The sequence below is a fragment of the Danio rerio genome, chromosome 19, assembly GCF_049306965.1.
Source record: "Danio rerio strain Tuebingen ecotype United States chromosome 19, GRCz12tu, whole genome shotgun sequence".
In the NCBI taxonomy this organism is placed as follows: Eukaryota; Metazoa; Chordata; class Actinopteri; order Cypriniformes; family Danionidae; genus Danio; species Danio rerio.
Window position 1 is genome coordinate 11025524 of NC_133194.1, and position 25282 is coordinate 11050805.

The 25282-nt window shown below is 34.6% G+C and overlaps 1 protein-coding gene and 1 long non-coding RNA gene across 15 annotated transcripts in view; one reads left to right on the plus strand and one right to left on the minus strand.

The window, feature by feature from the left end:
* LOC141379018 (uncharacterized) overlaps positions 1–20146 on the plus strand; it is a 111688-nt gene extending 91542 nt beyond the window's left edge. Inside the window, exons 5-6 of the long non-coding RNA XR_012394929.1 lie at positions 18910–18991; positions 19083–20146. This is a non-coding gene — a long non-coding RNA (uncharacterized lncRNA). The remainder of the gene's footprint in view (positions 1–18909; positions 18992–19082) is intronic.
* grin2da (glutamate receptor, ionotropic, N-methyl D-aspartate 2D, a) overlaps positions 1–25282 on the minus strand; it is a 256122-nt gene that overhangs the window by 16600 nt on the left and 214240 nt on the right. For 8 of the 14 annotated variants that reach the window (XM_073931504.1, XM_073931499.1, XM_073931501.1 and 5 more), the window contains 6 exons: positions 19229–19434; positions 16489–16657; positions 12014–12167; positions 6170–6295; positions 5727–5956; positions 1793–1953 (listed from right to left, as the gene is read on the minus strand). In XM_073931504.1, coding sequence (XP_073787605.1) covers positions 1793–1953; positions 5727–5956; positions 6170–6295; positions 12014–12167; positions 16489–16657; positions 19229–19434 — 1046 coding nt within the window. Of the gene's footprint in view, positions 1–1792; positions 1954–5726; positions 5957–6169; positions 6296–12013; positions 12168–16488; positions 16658–19222; positions 19435–25282 lie in introns of all 14 variants that reach the window. The other 6 variants (XM_073931494.1, XM_073931497.1, XM_073931498.1 and 3 more) reach the window with 1 other exon arrangement.

A 25282-nucleotide genomic window follows, 5' to 3' on the forward strand; every position in this document is an offset into this window, starting at 1 on the left:
TATTATTTTTCTGTGGGTTCACTCCGAGGTAGTTGGCTTCACGTGTTTGAGTAATACAAAAAAAAGACAAATAAAGAGACCCGACACAAAAGGGTCAAAGAAGAGAATTTTATTTGTCGGGTGTTCTTTTATGTTGCGGCCTTGACCCTAGACCAGGGTTGTAACAGTGCAAAGTGCAAAAAAACTATTTCTAAATTCAGTTCTAATTTCCAGCAAACAATGAACCATAATAACAAAAAACTAAGGGTTTTAAAAACTAAAAAAAAAAAAAAAAAAAAAAAAAAAGTTATTTCCAAGCACACGTCCTAGCACACAACCTATTCTTATGGTGCTACATATGGTGATGCATATGTCTCCAAAACCCAACAGATGGACAAATCTAAACTTGTTTTTATTCAAACAAATATAAATATTCATATAATAAATAATACTACTACTAATAATAATAGCATTATACAAAAGCAAATTGTCATGAATAAACTAAAAAAAGCCACCCATGGCATGGAGGCAGTGGTTTTATATTTATATAGAAAATAATAATATTTGTAACATTTTAATCCTTTATTTTTTTTAATATGTAAAGATATTTGTGTATAGCTGTACATTGTGTATATTTTAAGCAATGTGTAAGCGTTTTGATCCGCCTAGCTGCATAACTAATGTACTCTGAGCTGGACTTCAGACCAGCTTTCAGGACAATGGTGCAGTCAATTTCAGTTTCTCAAAATAGCATCGCACCAACAATGCGACTTAACACACCACCTTTTTAGACCAGCACACCCATGAGTCCACAAAGTGGTACAAATGGATGTGCTACTAAACAACATGGCCCAAAACGTGAAAATTACTTTTGCGCTGGTCTGAAAATAGCAACAAATCGCGCTAAACACGTCTTGCGCCTTATTGTGCCGTGTGTATGATAGGGCCCAGAGGAATTTATATCAACTTCTGTATATACAGAGGAGTTTTTGAAGTCTTTTGTCATTCTTCCCCTCCAGAAATATGACAGTAAGAGCTGAATGATATGACACGGTGCATTAACGTGCATTAAACACTTACACTCTGCAGTTTATATGTGTTTGGTGCCTCATTATAAACATTATACACCTTAAACTCACAAAACATAGCACTCGATACCTCTTCAGAGTGGTGCTGAATACATTTATTATCAGTGTATTTTGATTTTTGGCATTCTGACGACAAGCTGTGATGAGATGAGGTACTGTAAATCATGCCTGCACGTATTTCCTGAGAGCTCTATAATGCTGGTCTATATATACGTATATAGAGATTTTCATCATACGGCACCTTTAAGTCGTGGATTATTTCTATTTAAGTGCAGTACAGACATGTCAAAACTTATTCACACTATTACTTCATGTTGGACTTTTCTCAACATTTTACAAGAGAATAAACACACAGCAGTGCTCAACAATTAGACAGCAAGCAAAAATGTATTATTGGTATGATAATTTGTATACACCGTCAACCGTTTGCATTTATATATGAATAGCTCACTGCACTTGAGGCTTTCGTAAAATTAAAAATGAAACACCAAAACTGTATATAGTATCCTAACAAACAGGGACTAAAGTACAGAATCCGGCCAAGTGCGAACATACAATAATGACATGTTCTATACTATATGTACTACATCAGGGATCCTAAAAGGAGGTTTATGAAACTCTAAAAGCAAATCATTGAAACATCTTACTCATAATTATTCAGAATAAGGTAAATGATCAGACTACTGATGTGCATGTCAACATACCTATTGATACTCAAGACTTACCCGGTTTTAAGGTTTTCGATGGCGTCCTCCACTCCTCTCTGGTTGTTTCGCACCATGTACTGATGCATGTTGGGGTAATTACTGCGTATATTCTCCTCTGTACTGCCATTTGGGACGGTGCCGAAGCGCAAGGGAGGATACTGTTCAGTGGGATGCTGAAACTGCAAACACAAGTGGGAGATACTTCATTAGCTGTCTGAAATATGATATTACAGTTCAGGCCATCGAAATTTGGTTAATTAATCATTTCGCTAAGTATGATGGGAAACAAAAAAGTGGCGGGAGGAGGGGGGATAAAACCCATGAAAATTGAATCATTGTTTTATATGATTACAAGCTGATGATATATTTGCATAATTTGGCCCCAACTGCTTCACACAAACAAATGTCTGGTTCAGATTCAAATGAGACCTGGTTAAAGAGATTAATAGAGGATACACTTATCACTGTGATGCAAGCTACTCTTATAAAACCACCATATCAGCTCACTTTAGTACATATCAGCTCCAGCAAGGGATGCACCAAAATTAAAATTGTAAGCAATACTGATGATCCAATAATTCTTGTCATTTTATGGCTGATTACCGGTGTATGTAGTTAAAATTAAGAATTGGTAGCACCTTAAAATAAGATTCCATTTGTTAAAGTTTGTTTACATAAACTAAAACTTTTAAGGTGTTTATTGATCTTATTTAATTGTAACATTTACTAATACTGCCATGTGAGGGCGTAAGGCATTAGCTTGGCTGAAAATGAGTTATTGATATGTTTGGGACATTCAGGACCTCCTTTATCATTTGGTTAAGTATCTTGAGTCAATTTAATTGTTTTTTTTAATTGCCTGATCTTCAATGTTCTACTTATAATTAATCTGGCTGGTCATTTGTCCTTGCTGAGACGAATGCATTATTAAAATCAACATTTTTCTTTTGGTAATATTATGTAAAGGAGTTCTGCAAACATGAATTCACAATGAAAAAAAAAAAAAAAATGTATTACATTGTTCATACATATAGTTGACATCAGAATTATTAAACCCCCTATTGTTTTTTAAATATATCCCAAATAATGTTTAACGGAGCAAGGGAATTTTCGCATTCTGCTATTATTATTATTTTTTTGTTCTGGAGAAAGTCTTATTTGTTTTTTTTTTTTTGGCTGGAATAAAAGCAGCTTTTAATTTTTAAACACCATTTTTAGGTCAATATTATTAGCTATATTTTTTTCTGATAGTCTACAGAACAAACCAACATTTTACAATAACTTGCCTAATTACCCTAACCTGCCTAGTAAACCTAATTAACATAGTTAAGCTTTTAAATGTCACTTTAAGCTGTTTAGAAGTTTCTTGAAAAATATCTAGTCAAATATTATTTACTGTCATCATGACAAAGATAAAATACATCAGTTATTAGAAATGAGTTATTAAAACTATCATGTTTAGAAATGGGTTGAAAAAATTTCTCCATTAAACAGAAATTGGGAAAAAATAAACAGGGGGGCTAATAATTTAGGGGGGTTAATAATTCTGACTTATATATTAATATAATATAAATCCAATTGACAAACTAGATTATTATAATCTAAATATTTACATGAACTAACAGTGAACTGATATATTTTATTAACTAATATGTCAACAAAAATGAATAAATACTTCATAAATTAAAATATAGTTGTTTTTCTAATTGTTAAATATTGGCAGATTGTTAAATTTCTAGTAAAACAAAATAAAATCTAAACATTAGAAGGAACACTTTAAGGAAAATGACATAGAATTGTTACCTTGGCAAACATATAACATATAGACTATGTTGAGGGATGTAAACCATAACAACGGTCCTAACGCATTTCCTGTTTTACATTTTTAATTATCAAAGCTTCCGAGAATCCAAAAAGGTCCACATATTGATAGATAAGGTTATGACAGCTGTTTTAACATCAAGTTATGATTGATTTGCCTCTTGTTTCAGTTAGAAAAAAGTTTAACAACAAACAGGAAATGTTCCACCACATTGAAATGGTCTATAACTGTTGAAGTATAAATGAAGCTATATAGAAATATTAAGCTAGTTTTAAATATAAACATAAATGAAAATGAGAAAGCAAAGAACATAATGACTAAAACCTGAACCAAAATTCTAAAAGATGTATAATACTAAAAGTTACTTCAAAACATTAAATACAAGTACAATATATAATACTAAAACTACAGTAATAAACTGATAAATACAGTCCCAAATCAGAAAAGGTTAGGGCAGTATGGAAAATGTGTTGCTTGACTAGTTGCTGGTTACAATCTGGATAAACCTTTTCTTTTTTGGTCCGGAGCACACAGCGTCCATTTCTGCAGAAAAAATACCTGAAATACTGATCCATCTGACCACAACACAGGTTTCCACTTTGTGATGGTCTATCTCAGATGCCTCCGAGACCAGAGAAGTTGCTTCTGGACACTGTTAACATTGGGCTTCCTTTTGGTACAGTACAGTTTTAACTGGCATTGTGGATGTAACTACGTATTGTGGTACTTGACAAAGGTTTGCAAAAGCAGTCCTGAGCCCATGTGGTGATATCGCTTTTAGATGAATGACGATTCTTGATGCAGTGCCACCTGAGGGATTGGAGATCACGATTGTTCAGCTTAGACTTACACCCTTGTCCTTTACACACTGGAATTTCTCCAGATTCCTTGAATCTTTTATTTATGTTATGCACTGTTGAAGGTGAAATATCGAAATGTCTTAATGTTTGTTGTATTGACTGCAATGAAATACAAGTGAAAATAAATTTAGAAATCCACTCTGGTCCAACCTTTTCTGATTTGGGGTTGTGCTTGATTTGTATTCTACATTATTTCTACAATAAAGATTAAGAATAACTTAAAAACAACAGTTACAATCACACAAACATGTTCTGGTCTTGTCCAAAATTGACAGTGTTTTGGTCTAAAATATTCAATACTTTTGAAAAAACTTTTAACATATCAGCCACTCCAAACCCTCTAACAGCACTATTCGGAATTCCTTTTGAGCCAAATTTGCCTTCAACAATATAGAACGTTGTGGCTTTTGCTACATTATTGGCTAGGAGGCTTATTCTCCTTAAATGGAAACAAACATCTCCACCTTCACATGACAGATGGATAAAATACATTTTTTTGTGTTTAAAGTTGGAAAAAATTAGGTTTTCATTAAAAGGGTCTTTAAAATCCTTTTACAAAACATGGAAACCCTTGTTAAATTATATTGACACTATTGATCTTGAAACAGAAGAGGAATAAAGGATTTTATTTTTTTTTAATTATTAGTATTTATTTATTATTTTTGTAGTTAGTTTTTGCTGTTGTTGTTTATATATTTATTATTTATTTTTATTTTTTTTACATTTATTGTGTCATTTTATAACTATATATTTTTTTCTGATGGTCATTGGTTCTTAGTTGTGAAAAAGCAGAACAGTGTATTACTTATTTCTGTATGTATATGATATTGTATCTGCAAAAAATGTTAATAAATATAGTTGGCAAAAAAAAACAAAAAAACAACAGTTACTTTTTAGTTCTGCAAATACATTTAGGCATCACAATAGTAATGTACAGAATAAATGATAAAAAGTACAAGTTTTATTCACTGCTTAATTAGGAAGAAATGTTTTAATATTATACAAATATTAAAACATATGAGCGATGTCATTTTAATTAAAAAATGTAATCTAAATATGTCATATATTTACTAAAATACTACATTATATATGTATTTAACTATATAATTGTATTTATCTTTTTTGTTATTAACCTTTTAATGTTATTTGCAAAATAGATGAAGAATTATATAAATATTAAACATGACTAATCATATTTTTATTACTCGCCATGATAGCTACAAATTGGAGCATTTCATCCTAACTGAAAGACCCACATCTCATGGTCTACCTTCTTATCGCTGAGTCCTGACACAGTGTCGATGTACTCCTCCTGGATCATGAAAGCTGCCAGGTTAGCAGTGTAGCTGGCCAGAAAGATGACAGCAAAGAAAGCCCAGACCAGCACCATTATCTTACTGGTGGTGCCTCTCGGGTTCTCCACCGGAACGGAGTTATTAAACACCAGAGCCCACAGCAGCCAAATAGACTTCCCTATAGTGAACTTTGAACCTCCAGCCGCTGACAGAAGAAAACACAGACACGTCTTATTACGATAACAGCAAGCGCAAAGGGAGAAAACAGTGAGACACAGGAGAGAAGACTGATTATAGCTGGAGGTCTGTTGTGGAACATGCTTACAATGATAATAACAATCTGTAAACAAGCCCTTCATTGCTGATTGCCTTCAAGAAAGTGCCTGGAGCAAAGCCTTAAAATATATAAAAGACTCACTCTTGCCGCTCTGTAGGCTTCGGTTATATCCGACAGGGCTGAAGAACTCGAATATGAAGACGGTTACAGCCACCACAGACAAGCACATGACGAACATCATCACCCACACAGCTGGACTGTACGGCTCTGCCAAAAACGGAAAAGACACATTTATGAAAATTAATGGATGACGATAAAAGCAGTCTTACACTACGGGGCTGTTGAATGCTTGATTCTGATTGACTGCATCAATGGACAAGGGAAATGTAGTTTGCTCCTTCCCGTTTAGTAATTCCAGGCAGGTTTTGAAAGACATTACAGATCCGCATCCCTAAACTGAATGATTTCAGCAATTTCACAACCTACAACAGTCAAAAATTATATCAAACCAAAACGGAAGGCTTTGGATGAGATGTTTAAGAAACTAGTCCTAGGACAACACTCAAAAAAATGAGCCATAATGACGTTTGTCATTAAAGATCCCATGCAATAAAAATGAAGTGATTTAGATTTTATTTAATAACAGTGGTGGAAAGAATATTGAAAAATCATACTTAAGTAAAATCACTACTACTTGCCTAAAAATGCAGTGCAGGTAGAGTAAAAATATCTATTGTAAATATTACTCAAAGTATGAGTAAAGAGTAGACCCTTCAAAAGTACTCAAAAGTATTGAGTATTACGCTGATTTACGGTTTTATTCAAGTCATCGTGATCATAAAGCTCTCTAGTATCTGACATATCATGCCCCCTTCAAGACGCTTCATTTAATGCACTTGAACTCAACCACTCTCCCTGGCAGAGTGTAGATAAAACAAAGTGCTATTGGCTGTTGTTGTTTTTTTTTTTTTTTGGCAGTTTTTTTTAAAGTCCCACCCTCTCATCATATTTTGGTTGAGATTATGTCAAACATCAAATAAATGCACATTTCAGAGCACTTCACGGGACATTTAACTGTTTGTAACTATTTGAGTTGATTTAATTTGTCATTTTTTTTTTTTGGTTGTCAGATACTTAAAATCAATCTAAATTATTTAATTTGAATAATATTAGATTTAATCAGTTAAAAATATGAATAGGGTATACATATATAAGCCAGATCCAATTCGTAATATTCTAGAGATTCTAGGTTTGATCTGAGATTGGTTTACTTAATTTTCGGGGGGGTGGGGGAGGGGGGCATTAAGCATTAAAAAAACACTGGATTTAATGATATTGCATAAATCTTGCTCTTATTTGTTTAATTTATGTTTAACTAAAAATATCAATCACATGAAGTTTATTATTTCAATTATTTAAAAAATATGTAACTTTTATCTGCAATCAGAATACATAAATCATATTTGTTAGGCCTAAATATGTTTTTAAGTGCAGTTTGAGGACAAAAATCTGACAAATGTCTTGAAATCTAAATGATGTTATAGGAGTGTTTTTTCATCTCAGGCACAGCACAATTTAATTTGATTACGATTTAGGATGCTAATATTCGATTACTCAACAATCACAGTACTAATGATTATTGACCTTATTCTTTCATGCTAAAGTGGTTGTAGCCACTGGAATTGTTTTGGCTTGAGACTTTTCGTTTTATTCACTTCTATTGATTTTTTTAGCCATAAAAATACTGCTCATCATGCTGTGACTTTCCTTTCATGCAGTTTAATGGTAAAGGTCTGCAAAGTTTTTATAGTCTGAGGTGCTTGATAAATAATGTTAGTCTTCTAAAAGAAAAAACAGATTGAACTGAATGCCAGCTTCACTGCCATAACTGATCTACGTAAATTCATAACAATTTTTCATAATGCCAGCCTGTGGTCTTTACCGGATAGCCATGCATGAACAACATCTATTTTGACTCTAAAGCACTGTGGTTTGTTTGTGTTGTCAATATCTTGATGGTATCAAGATGGTTACTTTTCTACAATTTATAGACTTTCACAAAAACAGCTAAATGGATCTCTGACTATTGTTAAAAAAGTAAAAGAAACCCAAATGTGATGTGAAACTAAATGTATAGCTCAATTTGCAAAACTGCAATTTAGTGGAGATAGTCATAACAGCTTAACTTTAATTATCCACAGCCATTTTTACCCCATTATCTTCAATCTGTAGGTTTCTATTATTCATTTTTGCGACATTTTTGCCACGAGCCCTCATTAATTCTGATGGACATACACTTGCTTCTAATGCAGAATAATTATAGAGCTATAACCTCTCGTAACATGCCACAAACTAAATGAAAACATTACAGAGAGATGTCCAGCTCAAGTCGTGCTTTGCGATGGAGGTTCGGGGTCGATCAGTCCTTTCAATGTGTCATCATTGATCTTGGCATGAATTGATCAAAAAAAATCAATGCCATCATTTCTGTCCTACAGTGTGTACAATCGTTAAAGACTGTGGAAGCACTGGGAGATGAGATCCAGATATGGTAATGGGGTTTTGCTTCCAACACATGCTGCAAGTGGCAGAGCAGTCACAACAGACTTTGGCATCTGACCAATCAGAGCATAGTAGACTCTCAGAAAAGAGAGCTTTAGAACAAACAGATGTTCCGATGGATAGTTTGTGACCTTTAAGAAAATAAATGAGGTAATATGAAATGTATATTGTGACAAAAAGGTGATCTTTGCGAAATTCTAAACCTTTATAATACAATAATGGGGCATATCGGGACATAATGCGATATTCTGCAACTAACAGCACTCGTACAGCCTCTACACCCTTCACTGTTGTGTATTACTCTGCCCACATACAGCAACACACTAAAGTTTGACAAATATTGCAGCTGTTGGACACAATGTACTTTTGAGGCTTTTATTTTAGTCGAGAATGTAGTTGTTTAGATTGTAACTATGCAGTTTATTTATAAGGATAGTGCCTATTTTAAATATTTATAATTTCGGCGAGAGCGTGTCGGCGGCCATTAGCCTGTCATTAAGCAGAGCAATGATGGTTGACGTAGTCCATCCACAAGATGGCGACAGAGACTGCAGAATAAGCCCTTAGAGGAATAAAACAGCATAATTTCTAACTCCAGCTGATCAAATCATGTATGTTGTAGTGCTGTATTTATACCATAGTAATTGTAGTCTTGAGTGTGAGAAGGGACTCTCATATCAGGAATGTGTGTATTTTGTGTTGGCCACTCTTTGTATAACCCCGGGTTACTTTTTGGTTGGCCATCTGTCTGTTTTTGATGATCTCCTGTTTTTGTTACTGCAGACTAGTTCAGTAAAAAGAAAGAAAGAAGAAATGCCCGTATGTGTTTAGCGTTTTCCTTATTGCAAACACAATAGTAATCTGGTAGTGTTTGCGTTGCTTTGGCTTATTCAGGGTTAATTATTGAGATATCCTGATTGCAACAGAGAGATACTGAAATCTCTGTAGACTAATGGCATTTCATGCCGTTCACCCTTATAATCTTTAGATGTCAACAAAATCACCTGTTTTGTCATCAATTTAGACATTATGCGAGAGAATCATTCAAATACCAGCTCTAAAATCACGTGTGAATGAGCATGGGTTTCTGCTGTTCTGACGTCAGCTGCAGATGTGCATGAGTGGTTTAGGAAAGTGGTTCCTTATACACAAAATAGTTTGATTTTCTTCTTTATAAACACGATTGTGCCGACCAACTATTGTATAAACGCAATAACACATGAGTAGCAGTGAGATGTGGCTGTATATATGTACAGTATTTTTCCCAAATGACCAATACAATCTTTATTATGACATTAAAATATTCATTGTTAAGCCAATATACACAGGTTTTTACAAATATGCTTTAGTTTGTGATTGATTTTTTTCCTCATATAGCCACAGTATACAGATAATATTCAAGAACATACTGTAAATGTTCTTTTAATTGTTTATGCACTACTTAGTTTTTTCCACAAGATCCTTAAAAATCACTACCATAAATATTTCACAGCAATCTGTATTTATTTTTAAATACACGATTTGCATAATTGCAAATAATCTTTAGCTGCCTAAACAATATTTTGCTTTCCAAAAATGCCCAAATACCCTTAAAGCGTGCACTGTTTGAGGGAGCAGCATTTGTAGTATTATCTTTAACCATAGTGGATAGTTGCAGTATTCAATCAATCCCAAAGTGCACCATTATTACAATTGTACAACCGTCATACACTTAAAATCTAGAAAATACCCATAATGGATGTTTTCACATCAATTGAATGTTTGCATCTAATCAAAATATGGCATCCACAGCAGAATCCTATCTGTGAAAGTTTCTAATTAAATGATTTAATTAACCTTTGTATACTGTGCATAACAGAAATGAAAGTACTGTGTTTCATAACTCATAGACAGCTCACTAAGTGTTAAATAACCATCGCAGTCTGACCAAGAAGATGAAAATCTAATTCGGTTTGGAATTCATCAACTAGCAAAGCACAAACAAAATGTCATCTATTCTAGGGCACCCAGTTTTCTCACTCCTTTAAGTGGACTATATGACTAATGTAGGCAACAGTGAATTAGGAGATGTGGCGATATTAAATAAACATTGTTTCTTTGTACACATTTGAGTGGAAAAGATTTACCTCATTGCTTGCATGTGTTTGGTTTCTCTCTCACTCACAACAATTTCAGAGAAACCCACTCAGAAATAAACAAAGTGAAGGGTTATTTAAGTAAAAAGAAAAGTGAAGTTTTGTTTAGACCAGGAGTGTCCAAACTTGGTCCTGGAGGGCCGGTGTCCTAACAAGTTTAGCTTCAAACCTAATCAAACACACCTAAACAAGCTAATCAAGCTCTTACTAGGTGTACAAGAAACTTCCTGGCAGCTGTGTTGAGGCAAGTTGGAGATTAACACTGCAGGACACCCGCCCTCCAGGACTTAGTTTGGACACCCCTGCTAGACTATATCAAAATGGCATGTTACACTGCTGGTTATGAGGAAGAGTAGAAGCAAATTCACATTGATCACAACTACTGTAGAAACACTATGAACAAACACTTGACGACAACAGTCGCAATGTCAATATCCTAACAAATGTTATACCCTTAATGTACATGTTCCTAGTTCATAAGATCTGTCATGTGCAAAAAAAAATTTCAAACATGTCTGAACAAGTACAGTAAGTGGGTTCATAACAATTGAACAACAATAACTTTACACACTGTAAAAAATGCATGTCCTAACACAAATCGATTGAGTTACTGCAACACTTTTAACACATTTATGTGGATTAAACATAAAAAATGAAGTTGTCCAAATGAAATCTCAAGTATTGTGTTGTTTCAGCTCATTTTAATTAAGTAGTTGAACGAGTTAAAAATATATATATTTTTGAGGGCATTTGATGACTTTTATTTTTTAAAATTCTAGATACAATATTGAATATGTACTGATTTGATACTACATTTCTTATTGATTCAGCTGTTAATAAGTCTATATTGGCTAACACTGAATGAATGAGTGCTGAAGTTTAATGTACAACGATTATAATGTACGCCGAGCACATCACATACAGAATATGGACAGTATATAGTCTATCTTTCAACAGCATGTTTGATTCACAGGTATTTGAAAGGCTATTTTAAACCGATCGTTTATGAATACTAATACTTTGACTGTCTGGAGATTTGTGAGACTAGTCGGTTACAAAATGAAACATTAATGAAGCGAATCATGGCACACATCTCTAATAAACCATATATATTTGAGTAATAGGAATCTCGCAGTTGAACTGGTAGAGCACAGCACTTGGCAAAACCAAGGTCAAGACTTTGATTTCCAAGCAAAATGGACACACTGATTAAATATATGTTTGAATAAGTGTCTGCCAAAAGCCTAAAAGATCAAATTAAGGCTAGAGCACCCTCCTGTTCTCTTACCGAGGAAAGCAGATGGCGACACAGTGCCGTTGCTGCGAGAAACCATGACACTGATGCCCGTCTCCACAAACGGGACAGAGAACTCCACAACCTCTGACCTCTCTTCATTAATAGTCAGAGAGCCGATCGCCATGTCGGCCCGCTTCGACACCACCTGGTGGAGGAAAAGGCTAATCACATTACCAACAGAGAAAGTGGATTTAAAAAAAAAAACAAGTTGCTTATTTCAGATGTTTAACACTTGAACCGCCATTTAATCTAGTTGTGGCTGCTTTTTAAATGTGTATTTTTCATAAAATATCTAATTGACTTGTTTTAAACAAGCTAAAATTATAAAGCCAGAATAAAATGAGGCATAATCAACAACAACTGGAATATACCTGATGTATATAATGACTATTTTAACACTTTCTTCATTAAGTTCTATTTATGTTTTACTGTTCCATCTTGCTAGGCAACATCTTTCACCTACTGAGACAGCAGTAATCAGTTGACTGTTTTAGTCACAATGGACACATTTATTTTTAGAGGTTCATGTCTTTCATATTAGAGGCACTGAATGATGGTAAACCTGACGGCGGGCTGGTATCAGGGATGAGCACTTGGTCAGTTCAGCTTCAATAGTTGGTGAATAAAAATAATAATTTAATGACTCTAGACTAGAGTATCTGAACTGGTGGGTTTTGAGTGGGTTGTGGAGTGTTTTTGATATTTTAAATACTTTGTTTCATTACAGACACCTCGCTAAGTGTTAAATAATTATCATAAGGTCTGACCATGAAGTTGAAAGTCTAGTACTGCAGGGGTTTTCAAACTTTTTCAGCTGAGGGCCCCTTTGTGTAGGGCGAATTCTTTTGGGGACCCCCCAAAAATAAAAATGACGCCACCCCCTCAAATTAACAACTGTACTTAATTTTTTTTATTGTATTATTCAATACATTTATATTATTATATATTATTCAATAAATTTATATTATTCATTATCTGGATTAATTTTTGTAAGATGTTAGTTGAGTTGACATGGTTTTAGTGCTTCAATCTATTGATCAAATCTTGATGCGCAGTGTTCATTGTGGTCTGCTCTCACTGGATTATCCCATCAAGCCATATTTTGTGTACAAGTCGTCACTTTACACAGTTTTTATGCCATTTTTATGCTTTTTTTCAGCCTATGCACAGCTAGACTCTTCTGTATTTATTTACCCTTACAGCTGAGAGTCTAAATGTATCTAAAGATTTAAAGCTTTAAAGTTTTAAAGAGTTTTGTCATTCATCAGCCTGTTAACAGTTAACTGTACTGTTGTAACTAGCAATACTATAATGGAGGCTGTGTGTTTTGTTTATTATTATTCCTTTTTTTTGTGCACATCATAATTTACTCAGGTCGACAATCCTGACTTACACTAATAAAAAAATAATTTCCTAAATGCAATCTAGAATTGGGTATTCAAGTTCAAAGAGCCACAAGTTTTGCTTTGCATAATTTTAGAAGCTTTGCTGACTTTAAAATGTTCATAACAGTTTGTTCTATTAATAATAATACTGAACATTACATTTAAATTAGTTACACAAACAAATATGGGAAAAAGTGGAACAAAAATGCATTTATATTCAGAGTATTAAAATTTGATCAGGTATGTTGAGCTCCATTAAATACAGATCACTAATACTTTTTAATATTTAATAATTATTAGCCCTATAACATAACACAAACAGATACATTATAATTTTTAAAGGCTATAGTGGTTTTACTCAGTGTGTATACAATTTAGTTTTTTAAATCATCCAGTTATGAACCAATGTGAGTAAGAGGTTCACTGCAGAGCTCATCCAGCTGTCATTAGTGTAACAGGAGTGAAACTGAGAACTCGCTGATGTGATGACAGCTCCATTCATTGTTATTGCAGCACTTTTTGCTTTACAATTTTAATATGTTTGTTTGCCATGCTGCTAAGAGGATCGTCTGATATTTGTACAATGCAAAGTGTAAAAGCCTGTCGCGCTGTGGACGAGGTGCAATGTTGTGCCGTGTCTTTAAAATGCTATTTGTTCTCTATGAGTGAAGCCTGCGCAGAGAGGCGCGCGCTCCGCAGGACCTCGGTTACTTAGGAACGCAAGCCATAAACAGGGTAGTGCTTTCAGCCACCGATAATGTTCTTATTAATCATGTATTTGAACTGAAATATAGTCAGTCAAACCTGAGCATTCATTTAGTTGTTTAGCGTAAAAGAGGTAAGCGTAAGTGAAAGGTAAACGCCGTCAGGTGCAGCAGACAAGCGCCAAAAATCACAGTCAGGAAGCGCCTGGCCAGAAGCGCTTATTCAATAAAAGTCCCCGTCCACGGAGGCGGGCCGCTGCGCTTCTTTTCCTGTGTCACGAAAGTGTCAACTGCATTTAAATGACATAAGCATAAAGCTTCATTTTTGCAGTACTTTTGAGCTCAAATTATAATAAAAATATATTAACCTTCAGAATGATGCGGGACACAAAATTCATCCATGTGGGCTCATTGATCTAAAATTTCTTTGCGGCCCCCCTAGCGCCATCTGGCGGCCCCCCAGGGGGCCGCGGACCCCAGTTTGAAAACCCCTGTAGTACTGTATATCTGAGGGATTTATCAAGTAGCAAAGCACAAACAGAACTCCATCCCTTCATGTGCACTTAGCTCTCTCACTTGTTATATTCACTCCTTTAAAAGTATTTTGAAAGACTGTAGACGCTTCTGTAAGAACAGGTCAAGTGAGGAGAATGCTGAAGAAATACATCAAAAAATTATTTACGAGCTTGAAACCTCACAGTTAATGTATGCTGTCAATTAGTAAGTCAATAAATTACCAAAAAATGCCAAAAAATAATGTACAGTAACTGATAGCTAGAAATGATTTAGTAGTGGGTTTCCTATTCTTTTTAATCTGGGCCAGTTTTTATGTTAATTAACCAGTTAAACTCTGCTGTTATTTTGGGATTTCCGCCTGGATTTTCCCTACCCAAATTTAAAATCTTCCAAAAATCTACATTCAGAGGTGAAAATGCAAAAATTTGGTATCATTTTAAAGAAAACCCTTTGAATTTTCATGAAACACAATTGAAAGTGTTTAAAATACCTGTATATGTTGTCTGTGTTATAATAAACACCTAAAAAGAGGCGCTTTTAGTATTTCTTTTATATTCTCAAATTTGAAAGTATACCTTTTAGGTTCTGTGTGGTCTAGGGTTGCTGTAATTAATTTTGGTGGTTTCTGCACATGTTTGTAACCATAGGAAAATAGAAATATGTCTCTACCATAATCTATGCAAAAGTTATTGTATTCCAACTGATGAGGGGTGCTATACAAGCCACAGGGGCCGATCATTGTTTTCATATTTCACTATTCTTTTGTTTGATCAAACAAAATTCACTGTGTTTGGACCATGTCAAACATATAAAAGGATATATGAATAAAGCTGCACATGGAACATTAACTCCAGCATCCTAACATGACACAATAATTTACTCATCCTTCACTTTTCCCAAATGTATTTAATTTTTTTTTTTGTTTGTTTGTTTGTTTGTTTGTTTGTTTCTGTTGAACCCAATAGAAGATATTTTTAAGATTGCACTATACTGTGCTACTAAATGGCTGTATTTAAACTTTTGTTTCGTCTGGTCAAACTACTTTATCGCTGCAAATCTCATCAGGACAGTGTTTTAATTTAACCTGCTCACTTAATGTTTACATTTGTAATATTCATATTATTTGCTCATTAATAAACACTTCTTGTGGAACTCTGAATCTGCATCTTATTTTGGGGCCTATTTTGAGGTCATATTTCGTTCACGTACGCATACTTTGTGAGCCTTCCTAACTAAATGAATCAAATACGCAGTTTTCCACAAGGCAACAGCGGTGCTGAAATATAATTGGCTCAAATGACAGTGGGTGGGTTAAAAGAACCAAAACAAAGACACATGTTCCGGCACGTAACACACATTTTTAAAGCATAATATCTGACAAGAATGTTCACTTAGCATGTTTCTTAAATATCTGCAAACATATTATGGTATTTTTATGCTTTAGAAGAGTCAAAAACTTACAGCACCTTTAATATACACAATAAAATGAATAAGATAGTGTTGTAGCTCACTAGCCATGAGAAAATGCAGTTCTAGACATCACTTTGTAAAGACAGCACTGTTACATACAGTAATAGTGACATTATATACATTAGCCATGTCAAAATAGTAGACATGAGAATGAGTATATTCCACCCGCTGATGATTACAGGTATACAATGACTGTTGGCGGTGCAAATGATAGAAAAATTTTATCTTATGTTTATATTTCATATTCAAACATATATTCTTGCATGTTAAGCCTATAGTGCTTCATAATTAACAACAAAAACAACACAAGTCTGCATCTGAATTCAGTGGACTTTGTGTGATAATAAAATCAAGGTCAAAGAATATAGAAGAGATAAAATGAGGGTCTGACCTCCCCGACCATTCCATTCCACTGTCCATCTATGTTCTTTCCATGCCTGCCATTGGTCACCAGATAGAGGTCATAGGTGAAGCCCACTATTTTAGCCAGGCGCTTGAGAACATCAATACAGAAGCCTTTGCAGCAGTGCTTCATGGATTGAATGCCCTCAACAACCATGCTGTAATTGAAAAGAGGAGGAAGAAGAAAAAGACACAGAAAAGGAGTAAAGAAAGAGAAAGGGGACAGTGACAAAAGAATGAAGTCATGTAGAGAAACCGAGCAAAAGGAACTAAATGAACATCCCTGCTTAGAATTCAGTGCTTTGTCACCTAAGGCAAACATAATCTGAGGTCTATCAGCATATAAAGCATATGACTCTTAAAGGAAAGAGTCTGCTGCTTTAAAAACTAGCACTGCCACACAGATACTGCAGCAGGAAAAGATTATTATTTATCTAAATATTGTCCTGTTATAACCACAAATGTACTACCAAAATGTGTTGTTGTATTTATGTCACGCATTTAAAGATAGTTCACCCAAAAATAAAAACCATCAACTTGTTCCAAACCTGTTTGAGTTTCTTTCTTTTGTTGAATTTAAAAGAAGACATTTTTAAAAATGTTGGAGGCCCGTAGCCTTTGACTTCCACTGCATTTTTTTCTCCTAAGTTGGACATCAATGGTTGCAGGTTTGCAGCTTTCTTCAAAATTTCTTCTTTTGTGCTCAATGAAAAAAAGAAACTTAGAGATTTGGAACAAGTAAAGGGTGAGTAAAGGATGACAATTTTTCATTTTTGTATGAACTACCAATTTAGTATTAAACACTTTGTTCAGTCTTCTCATTATCTGGATAACTTCATATTTTACTTTTTAGTGAAATTAGAGTTATAATTCACTGATTCTAAATGAATTTTTTTTGAGAACATTAACATTTGTTACATGAAGTTTGCATTACAGTTATTTATTTAGTCATTATAGATTCATTATGGTTTTGTTGTAGTACATTTATAAAAAAAAAATAATTTATGCAATATTAAAATACAATACTGGTCAAAAGTTTAGAAAATATTTTAATGTTTCTCTTTTCCAAGCCTGCATTTTTAAGTCTATAATAGTGCGTTTACACCAGATGCGGGTGAAGTTACAAGCGAGAGTGATTTTCATGTTACTATAAAACTATCCAAAGGAGCAAATAGACATCCTACGGCGATTGAGGTGGAGCGAATAGACATGCTCCTGTGCAATTTGCGTGATTGAGGCGGCGTGAATTTTTGTGTTTTGCGCGATTCGCTCAAGTTGAAAAATCTGAACTTTAGAGGACATTTGCGGCATGTTACCCAATTAGGAGCTTGCTCTTGTAGGGGTGTGATTATTAGTCGGAAGCACAGCTGAAAGCTTCAATCATCCATAACATTTCTGGAGGAGCTGATGAACTCACAGATCTTGGTGCACCTCTGAAAGTATCTAGTGGACTCAAGACAGAAGCGCCAAACAAATCTATGCTGTTTTTCAGCCTTCCTAAAGCACATAAAGCACAGCTAATCTCTCAATTAAAAACCATGTTAGCCATTTGGCAATGAAGCTAGAGTCACTGGACGGACAGAGGCCCATCCATGATGCGAATCAACGTCTACTGTGAAGTGAATTTGCTGAGTAAATGAAGCAAATTTGATGTGCGAATGAAGCAAGTCAACTCAAAATATTCACGCATGATATATGTGCAAATAGCGTGATCTATTCGCACACAGAGCATCTGAACACGGCACAAAACTGTAAAATAATGAAATATTGTATTTTCTATGTGAAAATATGCTAAATGTAAGCTCTTGATGCTAAGCTGGTTTCTTTAAAAGAATCATCAAATACAACCCAACTTGACAAAGTGTAAATAAATAGACATCTATTACACAAAATAATCCATTCTGAATGATAATATTTAAAACTGTCTATTTAACAAATAATGCTAAAAATTAATATGTCATAATATAATAAAAATAATTATTATTAATGATCGAGAACCATTAATGAGAATTTATAACAGAACACCAAATAACCAAACTATCAGTATTTCTGAAAGATCACAGTGACATTGAAGACTTGAATAATGATGAACAATTAAGCTCTGTATACATGAACACATTCATGATTAATGTGTATCTTTGTTTAAATTGTAGTTCAATAAATACTATCATGATCTGCAAATATGAGTCATTAATCTAATGCATATGCAATTTTTATTTACATTATGCATTAAAAACATTAAGCATTTTGGTAATATGCATTTTTGGGATAATTGTGCTTCACTATAAATGAAAATCAAGTATAAAAAAAGCCTTAATTTCCCTTGTGCAAAACATACAGTAGTTGGAAAAACAAAACCATAATGTAATCAATTAAAATCTCATTTCCATAATCTTCCCTTTGATTTTAGGATGCAATGATCTCTCTGTGATTCACCCAGGCTCTGTACTCCTCACCGGGACGAATTCAGAGAAATTCTCCATTTAAATAAGGTAAATGAAGTAAAGTGCTCTGTCGCGGAGCTATCATTGATCAACCTCTTCCATTTCTACGTGCATTTCTAATTTATTTAAATCCCATCAGCGCTAGTGACAGGACGGGGAATGAATGCCCCAAGGCTAATGGGAATGTAATTTGCAACATCTGCATATTCACTGCCACATTTGGCAAAGTGATAACCTCAAAGGTTGAACATTTCCAGTCGAAAAATCCACAGACTGAACCTTGACCTGTTGTTGAGCGGCAGTCGGCACGGCACTGAGTCTCTGATGCAGGAGCCTGTTCCGGGATCAGCGGGTTCCACGATGACAAACGGCCTCTCCTCCAGAGTAACCACACGCAAGTGCTGTGAATCATCCAGGGGTTTGAGAAACGGCCCGTATCGAGACCAGGGCGGGTAACGCAAGCGCAGCACTCCGTTCTCCCACCAACCTACCTATAACAAGAGTAAAAGGTTGTTCATGTTGCACAAACACATTGATGTGCAAAAGATTCTTGCTTTCTACAGTCGTGGTTAAATGTATTGCCACGTTTGGGGTAGAAAATATAAAGAAAACAAAACGATTTTTCCTTCAAAAAAATGTAAATTAATTTAAATAAAAATATTAAAAGTGTTAAAATTTGTCAAATAAATGAGTAACACTTTAGTTTTTGTTGAATAGGTTTGTTACCTTTATATTGTTAAGATATTGACAGTTTATTAGTACTTGATGCTTAGTAATTAGTATTAGTAAAGTATATTCTGCATGACCTTATTATAGGTTGTTTGCAATCACGTGGTTCTGGTGACACACAAAATTCAAATGGAGGGCAGGAAGTAAAAAAAATAATTGCGAGACATAGAGGAAGATCCGTATTTATGTGATTTATATCATATTTAAAAGGAGATATAGATAGAAAATAAGCACATATGTTAGGTATGATCTTTATTCCACGAAGGGGGCCGAGTTTTCTACTGAACTAAAATAAATTTGACTGTCATCGAGGCGGTATATACTGTATAAGCTATTACGCTCCATGAAAAAAATACAATAGTAAATACTTTAGTGTTTGAAAGCATACTAATTACTTGACTTAAACTGTCGTAGTAATTATATTGTTGCTGTGGTACAACACAACTGTAATAATAAACAAATTATTCCATCGGCTTTATTTTTCTATGGCTTTTTTATACACCATCAAAGTGCACCACAGTTTACACCAATGTTACAGTATTTATTACAGTTTACTATGTATTCTGTAGCATTCATTAACAGTTGTACACATTAAACACTTTAATATGTGATTCAAAAACATGTTTATTATAAATAACTATAGTTTTTTCCCCCTGCGGATACCTTCTAGACATCATGAAATAACAGATGAAAGCATACACAAGCGTGGCCGCATAGTCTACATTATTTTTTATTTATTTCTGTAAAAATAAACGTCTAGTTTTGTCGCAAGGGTTGCATTTCTTTGGTCAATAAACTTACAATCAACCAACATTCACCACTGCTTCGCATCATTACGGTTGTTAATTCTGCCAAAACGCCAGTAAACACAAGGATCATTGCAAAACAAGACGGAGACTTCATTGCGGCGATTACATGGCAGGGTACATTATTTATATTCTTCTGTATTTGGTACAAGTGGGGTTTGTTTGTATATGATTTTTATATACAGTAACACATTGACATACACTTATCTAGGCCTGTATATAATCTTTATTGGTGCTGTCAAACAAATTATTACCTTCAAAAAATGTAGTACAAATGGATGTGTTGAAGAAATGTTTATTACATGCCACCTTTCCTTCCACTTTTCAGACAGTTTCTTGAACTCCACCCCCTCCTCCCCTTTATGAGCAAAAACCTTTGGTAGGCTAAAAAGCTGTTGAGCATTTCATACTTTGGCTGATTTAAGCCATTATAAACAACATAAAACAGAAACATTTTGAGGTTCTGATAGTGATTGCTACTGTATGTAGAAGAATCACTTTCCTCCATCTGAATTTTGCACGTCATCAATGATGTAATGTGAAAACAACCTATACATTCCTAATCCTACACAATACTAAACCTAAACTATTCATATAAGCATCAAATTAATAGTTTATTGTCCTAAAATAAAGGTATTTGCAAAAATTGTACCTTAAAATGAAGTATGACCACTAAATGTTTTTATTCAATACACATTGGCCAAATAATTGACTTAAAAAAGCCTTATGAACGAAATATCTCTGAAGTATTTTCCATTCAGATGTGTATTTTTAGCACAGCAGGGTGAGAACAAACACGGACAAGTCACAGGAGTATAAATATAAAACAACCCTGTTCTGGCTAGAGAATTAAGGGGTCAGTAAACCAGGAAAAATCAAACAGCATCTTATTTACCACAAGTTGTTTGGGACAAATCCAGAAAAAAAACTCTGTATTCATTGAAAAACAAACTCCAGCATGTTGAGTTGCCAGACAACACTGAACCTTGTAAAGAGATGTTTCTATGGTCAGATACAACCTTAAAACAGAGATTTTCAGCAGTAAACAAGATGGGTTTGTTTCACACAGGGATAAAAAGGTACACCTAGTCCACATTTAAAATGAATCGCAGGATCTTTAATGCTATGGGCCTGTTTTTATGGAAGACAAACAACATCATGGATTCTATCAAATACTAACAAATAAACCATTAAAACCCGACCGCTTACGTCGGAAGTATATAACAGAACATGGATCTTCCAAAAAGACTACACTCCAAAACAAGCACCAAAACTGACACAAAAACAGGTCACCGAGCACAGAAAGTAAGGTTCTGCCACATCCATCCCAGTCCCCTGACCTGAGACCTATGAGTGGGTGAACTGAAGGGGAAAGAACACCAACCTAGACCAAAGAACATGATGGATCTGGAGTGATTCTGTAAGCGAAAAACTCCTCACAAATCTCTCTCCAAGTTTCCTCCAACCTCACTAGGCATTCTAAGCCCAGGACACACCAAGCTGACATCAAAGTACTAGCGGTGACGAAATCCTACAGTGTTGTCTTCTCTCATCTGCTGCGTCTAGTCCTGTCTAGACAAAAAAACTGTGCATGAACACACCGAAAGGACAGAAACTAGAATACGTTTTCTGCGTCTATGTGTGTATTTCCACACCTGCGGGTGGCAGTATCTGTAAAGACTGTATAAACAAAGAGAAACCAGAACTGTATCTGCACGCACACAAGCCGAAAACAACGCATCGTTTACATACCATTTCACTTTGTTGATCACCACAATAGGATTTAATTGTGCAAATATTTGTGATAATCTGCAACTATTCAGGAAAAGCAAGGCAATGACTGCCGGCTTCTTTGTGTTCACTCCTAATTTTGGATTTGCCCTTCTATTTGTCCATGTGCTCTGATTTGTAGCTGAACTACCACACTGCACTCTCTGCAACAGCACTAACAGTGATTCTACATGCTAAATCGTGCAAACCCTCACTGAAGTAAGCCTGAAAAGAGGTGATGTGTGGAACAAACCTAACAAACTAACCTGACAGATGCTCACCAACGGCCCGACGCTACCAACAATTGGCTTTGGTTTGTCGCAGCCCATAGAACATAATGTGTTATAATAATTTTGAACAATGTCAAACTGGAGAAATTCATCTATTTCAAAACAAATCTTTATTTAATTGCTTTATTTCAATTAAGGTTTAGTTGTTGTTGTTTTTTTTTTTACTTTCACAGCTTTACTTGCTTATAGTTACTGTACCAAGAGTGCCAAGACTTTTGACCACAGCTTTATCTGTTTCCTATCTGACATTTTTAAGACAGTTAGCTAGTTAGTGCTGACGTTGACTTTGAAACTTGAAGCTGTAAAACATATAAATGGCTGTCTTCCCAGTGTCAGCTGTTCTACTCTTCAACAAGACAGCCAAAGCTTTTTAAAACAACTGCAAAGCTGCACCTTTGTGACTTCACATGACTACCTATCCAAAGTGCTAACCATCTGTCAGTAAATTGGCAATTAAAATTTAAAAAAGACTTTTGTTCTAGCTTGATTATGAATGATTTGCTATTTCTGCAGCTCCTTAAACAGCCATTTCCAACTGTCAAAAAGTGCCTGAATAACCAAAACCGAAAACGTTCTAGTGAAAATCTATTATTTCCCATTACTTATTGACATTTGTAAGGAACATGCAGAATGTGCAATCTTTAGCAATTGCCACTAAATTGCTTTCAAGTGCATGGCCCCACAAACTACTCCTCTTTGTTGGAATGGTGTGCATTGCACTGTAAAACAAAAATAAGCATATAGACAAACACATTGCAGTAGGTGTCGTTTGCTTACCATGCATTAACTATGACTTTTTCATAGGAGTAAATAGAAACTGGCAATGTTCAGTAGTTTGATAATTCTCCACATGATGGATGTATTTGTGCTGAATAAAAAAAACATTTGTCAATTCTGTCAAATACAAAGTAAACTTAATAGATACTACTAACTAATTAAGAAACACTTCATAGTTAGTTAAATGATTATTTGAACTAATATAAATATTGTTAATGTTAGATAATAAAAACATGCGTAGTGCATTAACAGACAAAACCCTTTGAGTTTTAATAATTCCTCAACAACATTAGTAGTATTGCTGTCATATTGTCAAAGGTCATTAATACACATAGTTAGTCAAAACTAAGACCATAAGAGTAAAATTGTTCATCATCGCTACTTGAAAACAAATAAATTCTAACTTAAAGACTAGGGGTCCTATCATACACCCGGCACAATACGGCGCAAGACATGTTTGCCCCGACGTGTTACTATTTTTTTTCAAACCAACACAACCTTAGTGTTCCTCGTACTTTAAAACTAACATAGACTGTGCAATAGACCAGCTGAAAGCAGATCTAAAGTTCAGGACAGTGCACCTTTTTATGCACCTCACTTACACATTGCTTTAAACAGTAGGATGTAGAGCAATACACAAATATCTTTACAAATGAAAAAGAATTAATAGATTAAATGATTACAAAAATTATTATTTTCTACATAAATATAAAAACCCCTGCCTCCATGCCTTCTTCATCTCGGGTGGCTTTTTTCAGTTTATTCATGACAACTTGCTTTGGTATGATGTAATTGTTAGCAGTATTATTGATTATATTCATATTTAAAATTGTTTTATTTAAAACAAGCTTAGATGTGTCCACCTGTCAGGTTTTGGACCATATGTGGCATACAGTAGCATGTGTGTTTGGATATAACTCAGTTTTTGACCACACTTCGTTATTATTGTTCATTTATTAATTTGCTGAAAATTAGAACTGAATTTAGAAATAGTTTTGAAAAAAATCTTTGAGCTTAACAAACAAAATTAATTATGTAGGTTAATGGTTGTCTGTGCGAACTACACAGTTTCCTTATCCACGAAAGAGAGAAAGAGATATTAAAGGAGCAAAGGCTGATTGAAGGAGGCTCGTTCTTTATCCTTGAGCTGCAGATGGTCTGTTTAACTATTAACTTCCGGTGAAGCGTTTCCACTTACAAAGTCCGCCATGTAAATAGCAAATTTGCTATGGCGGGACGCAACTGACTCTTAAAGGGAATGGGAGATGAGACTCTGATTGGTTTATTCTCAAAACACACCCATAACTCATTAAGAGAATAAGCTCAACCCAGTTAGACTATGCGCCTCAGCGCAGAGTGTATTTTCCATCCTTAAAATAGCAAAAGTGGATTTGGACAAGCCCTTAATGCTTTTGGGCCCTGCATTTTAGACTTTGCGCCTAGATTATTAAAATAGAGCCCTAAAACTCTTAAAATTATTTTATTTTAGCTAGTTGGCAATCCACTTGTTAAGTCGTGACACATGGAATACTGTTTTCGAGTCCAAGCCGCTACTCATTTGAATAGAGAAAATATTTGTTAACTTTTTATTCATATCTCAGCTTAAAGTGAATTTTATATAAAATCATGGTGTACAAACAACAGTAGTAACAGTAGTTTCTAGACATGCTTCATCACAGACACCAATATTTTACCAATTTCTAAAAAAAAATTCTAAAAAAATGTATAACTTTCAGGCCATTAGATATTAGGCATGTATATATATTCATTCATTGATTCATTCATTTTCTTTTCGGCTTAGTACCTTTATTAATCAGCTGTCGCCACAAAGGAATGAACCACCAACTTATCCAGCACACGGTCTACGCAGTGGATGCCCTATCAGCTGCAACCCACCTCTGGCACAATTCAGCCTACCCAATTCACCTGTACCATATGTCTTTGGTCTGTGGGGGAAACTGTAGCAC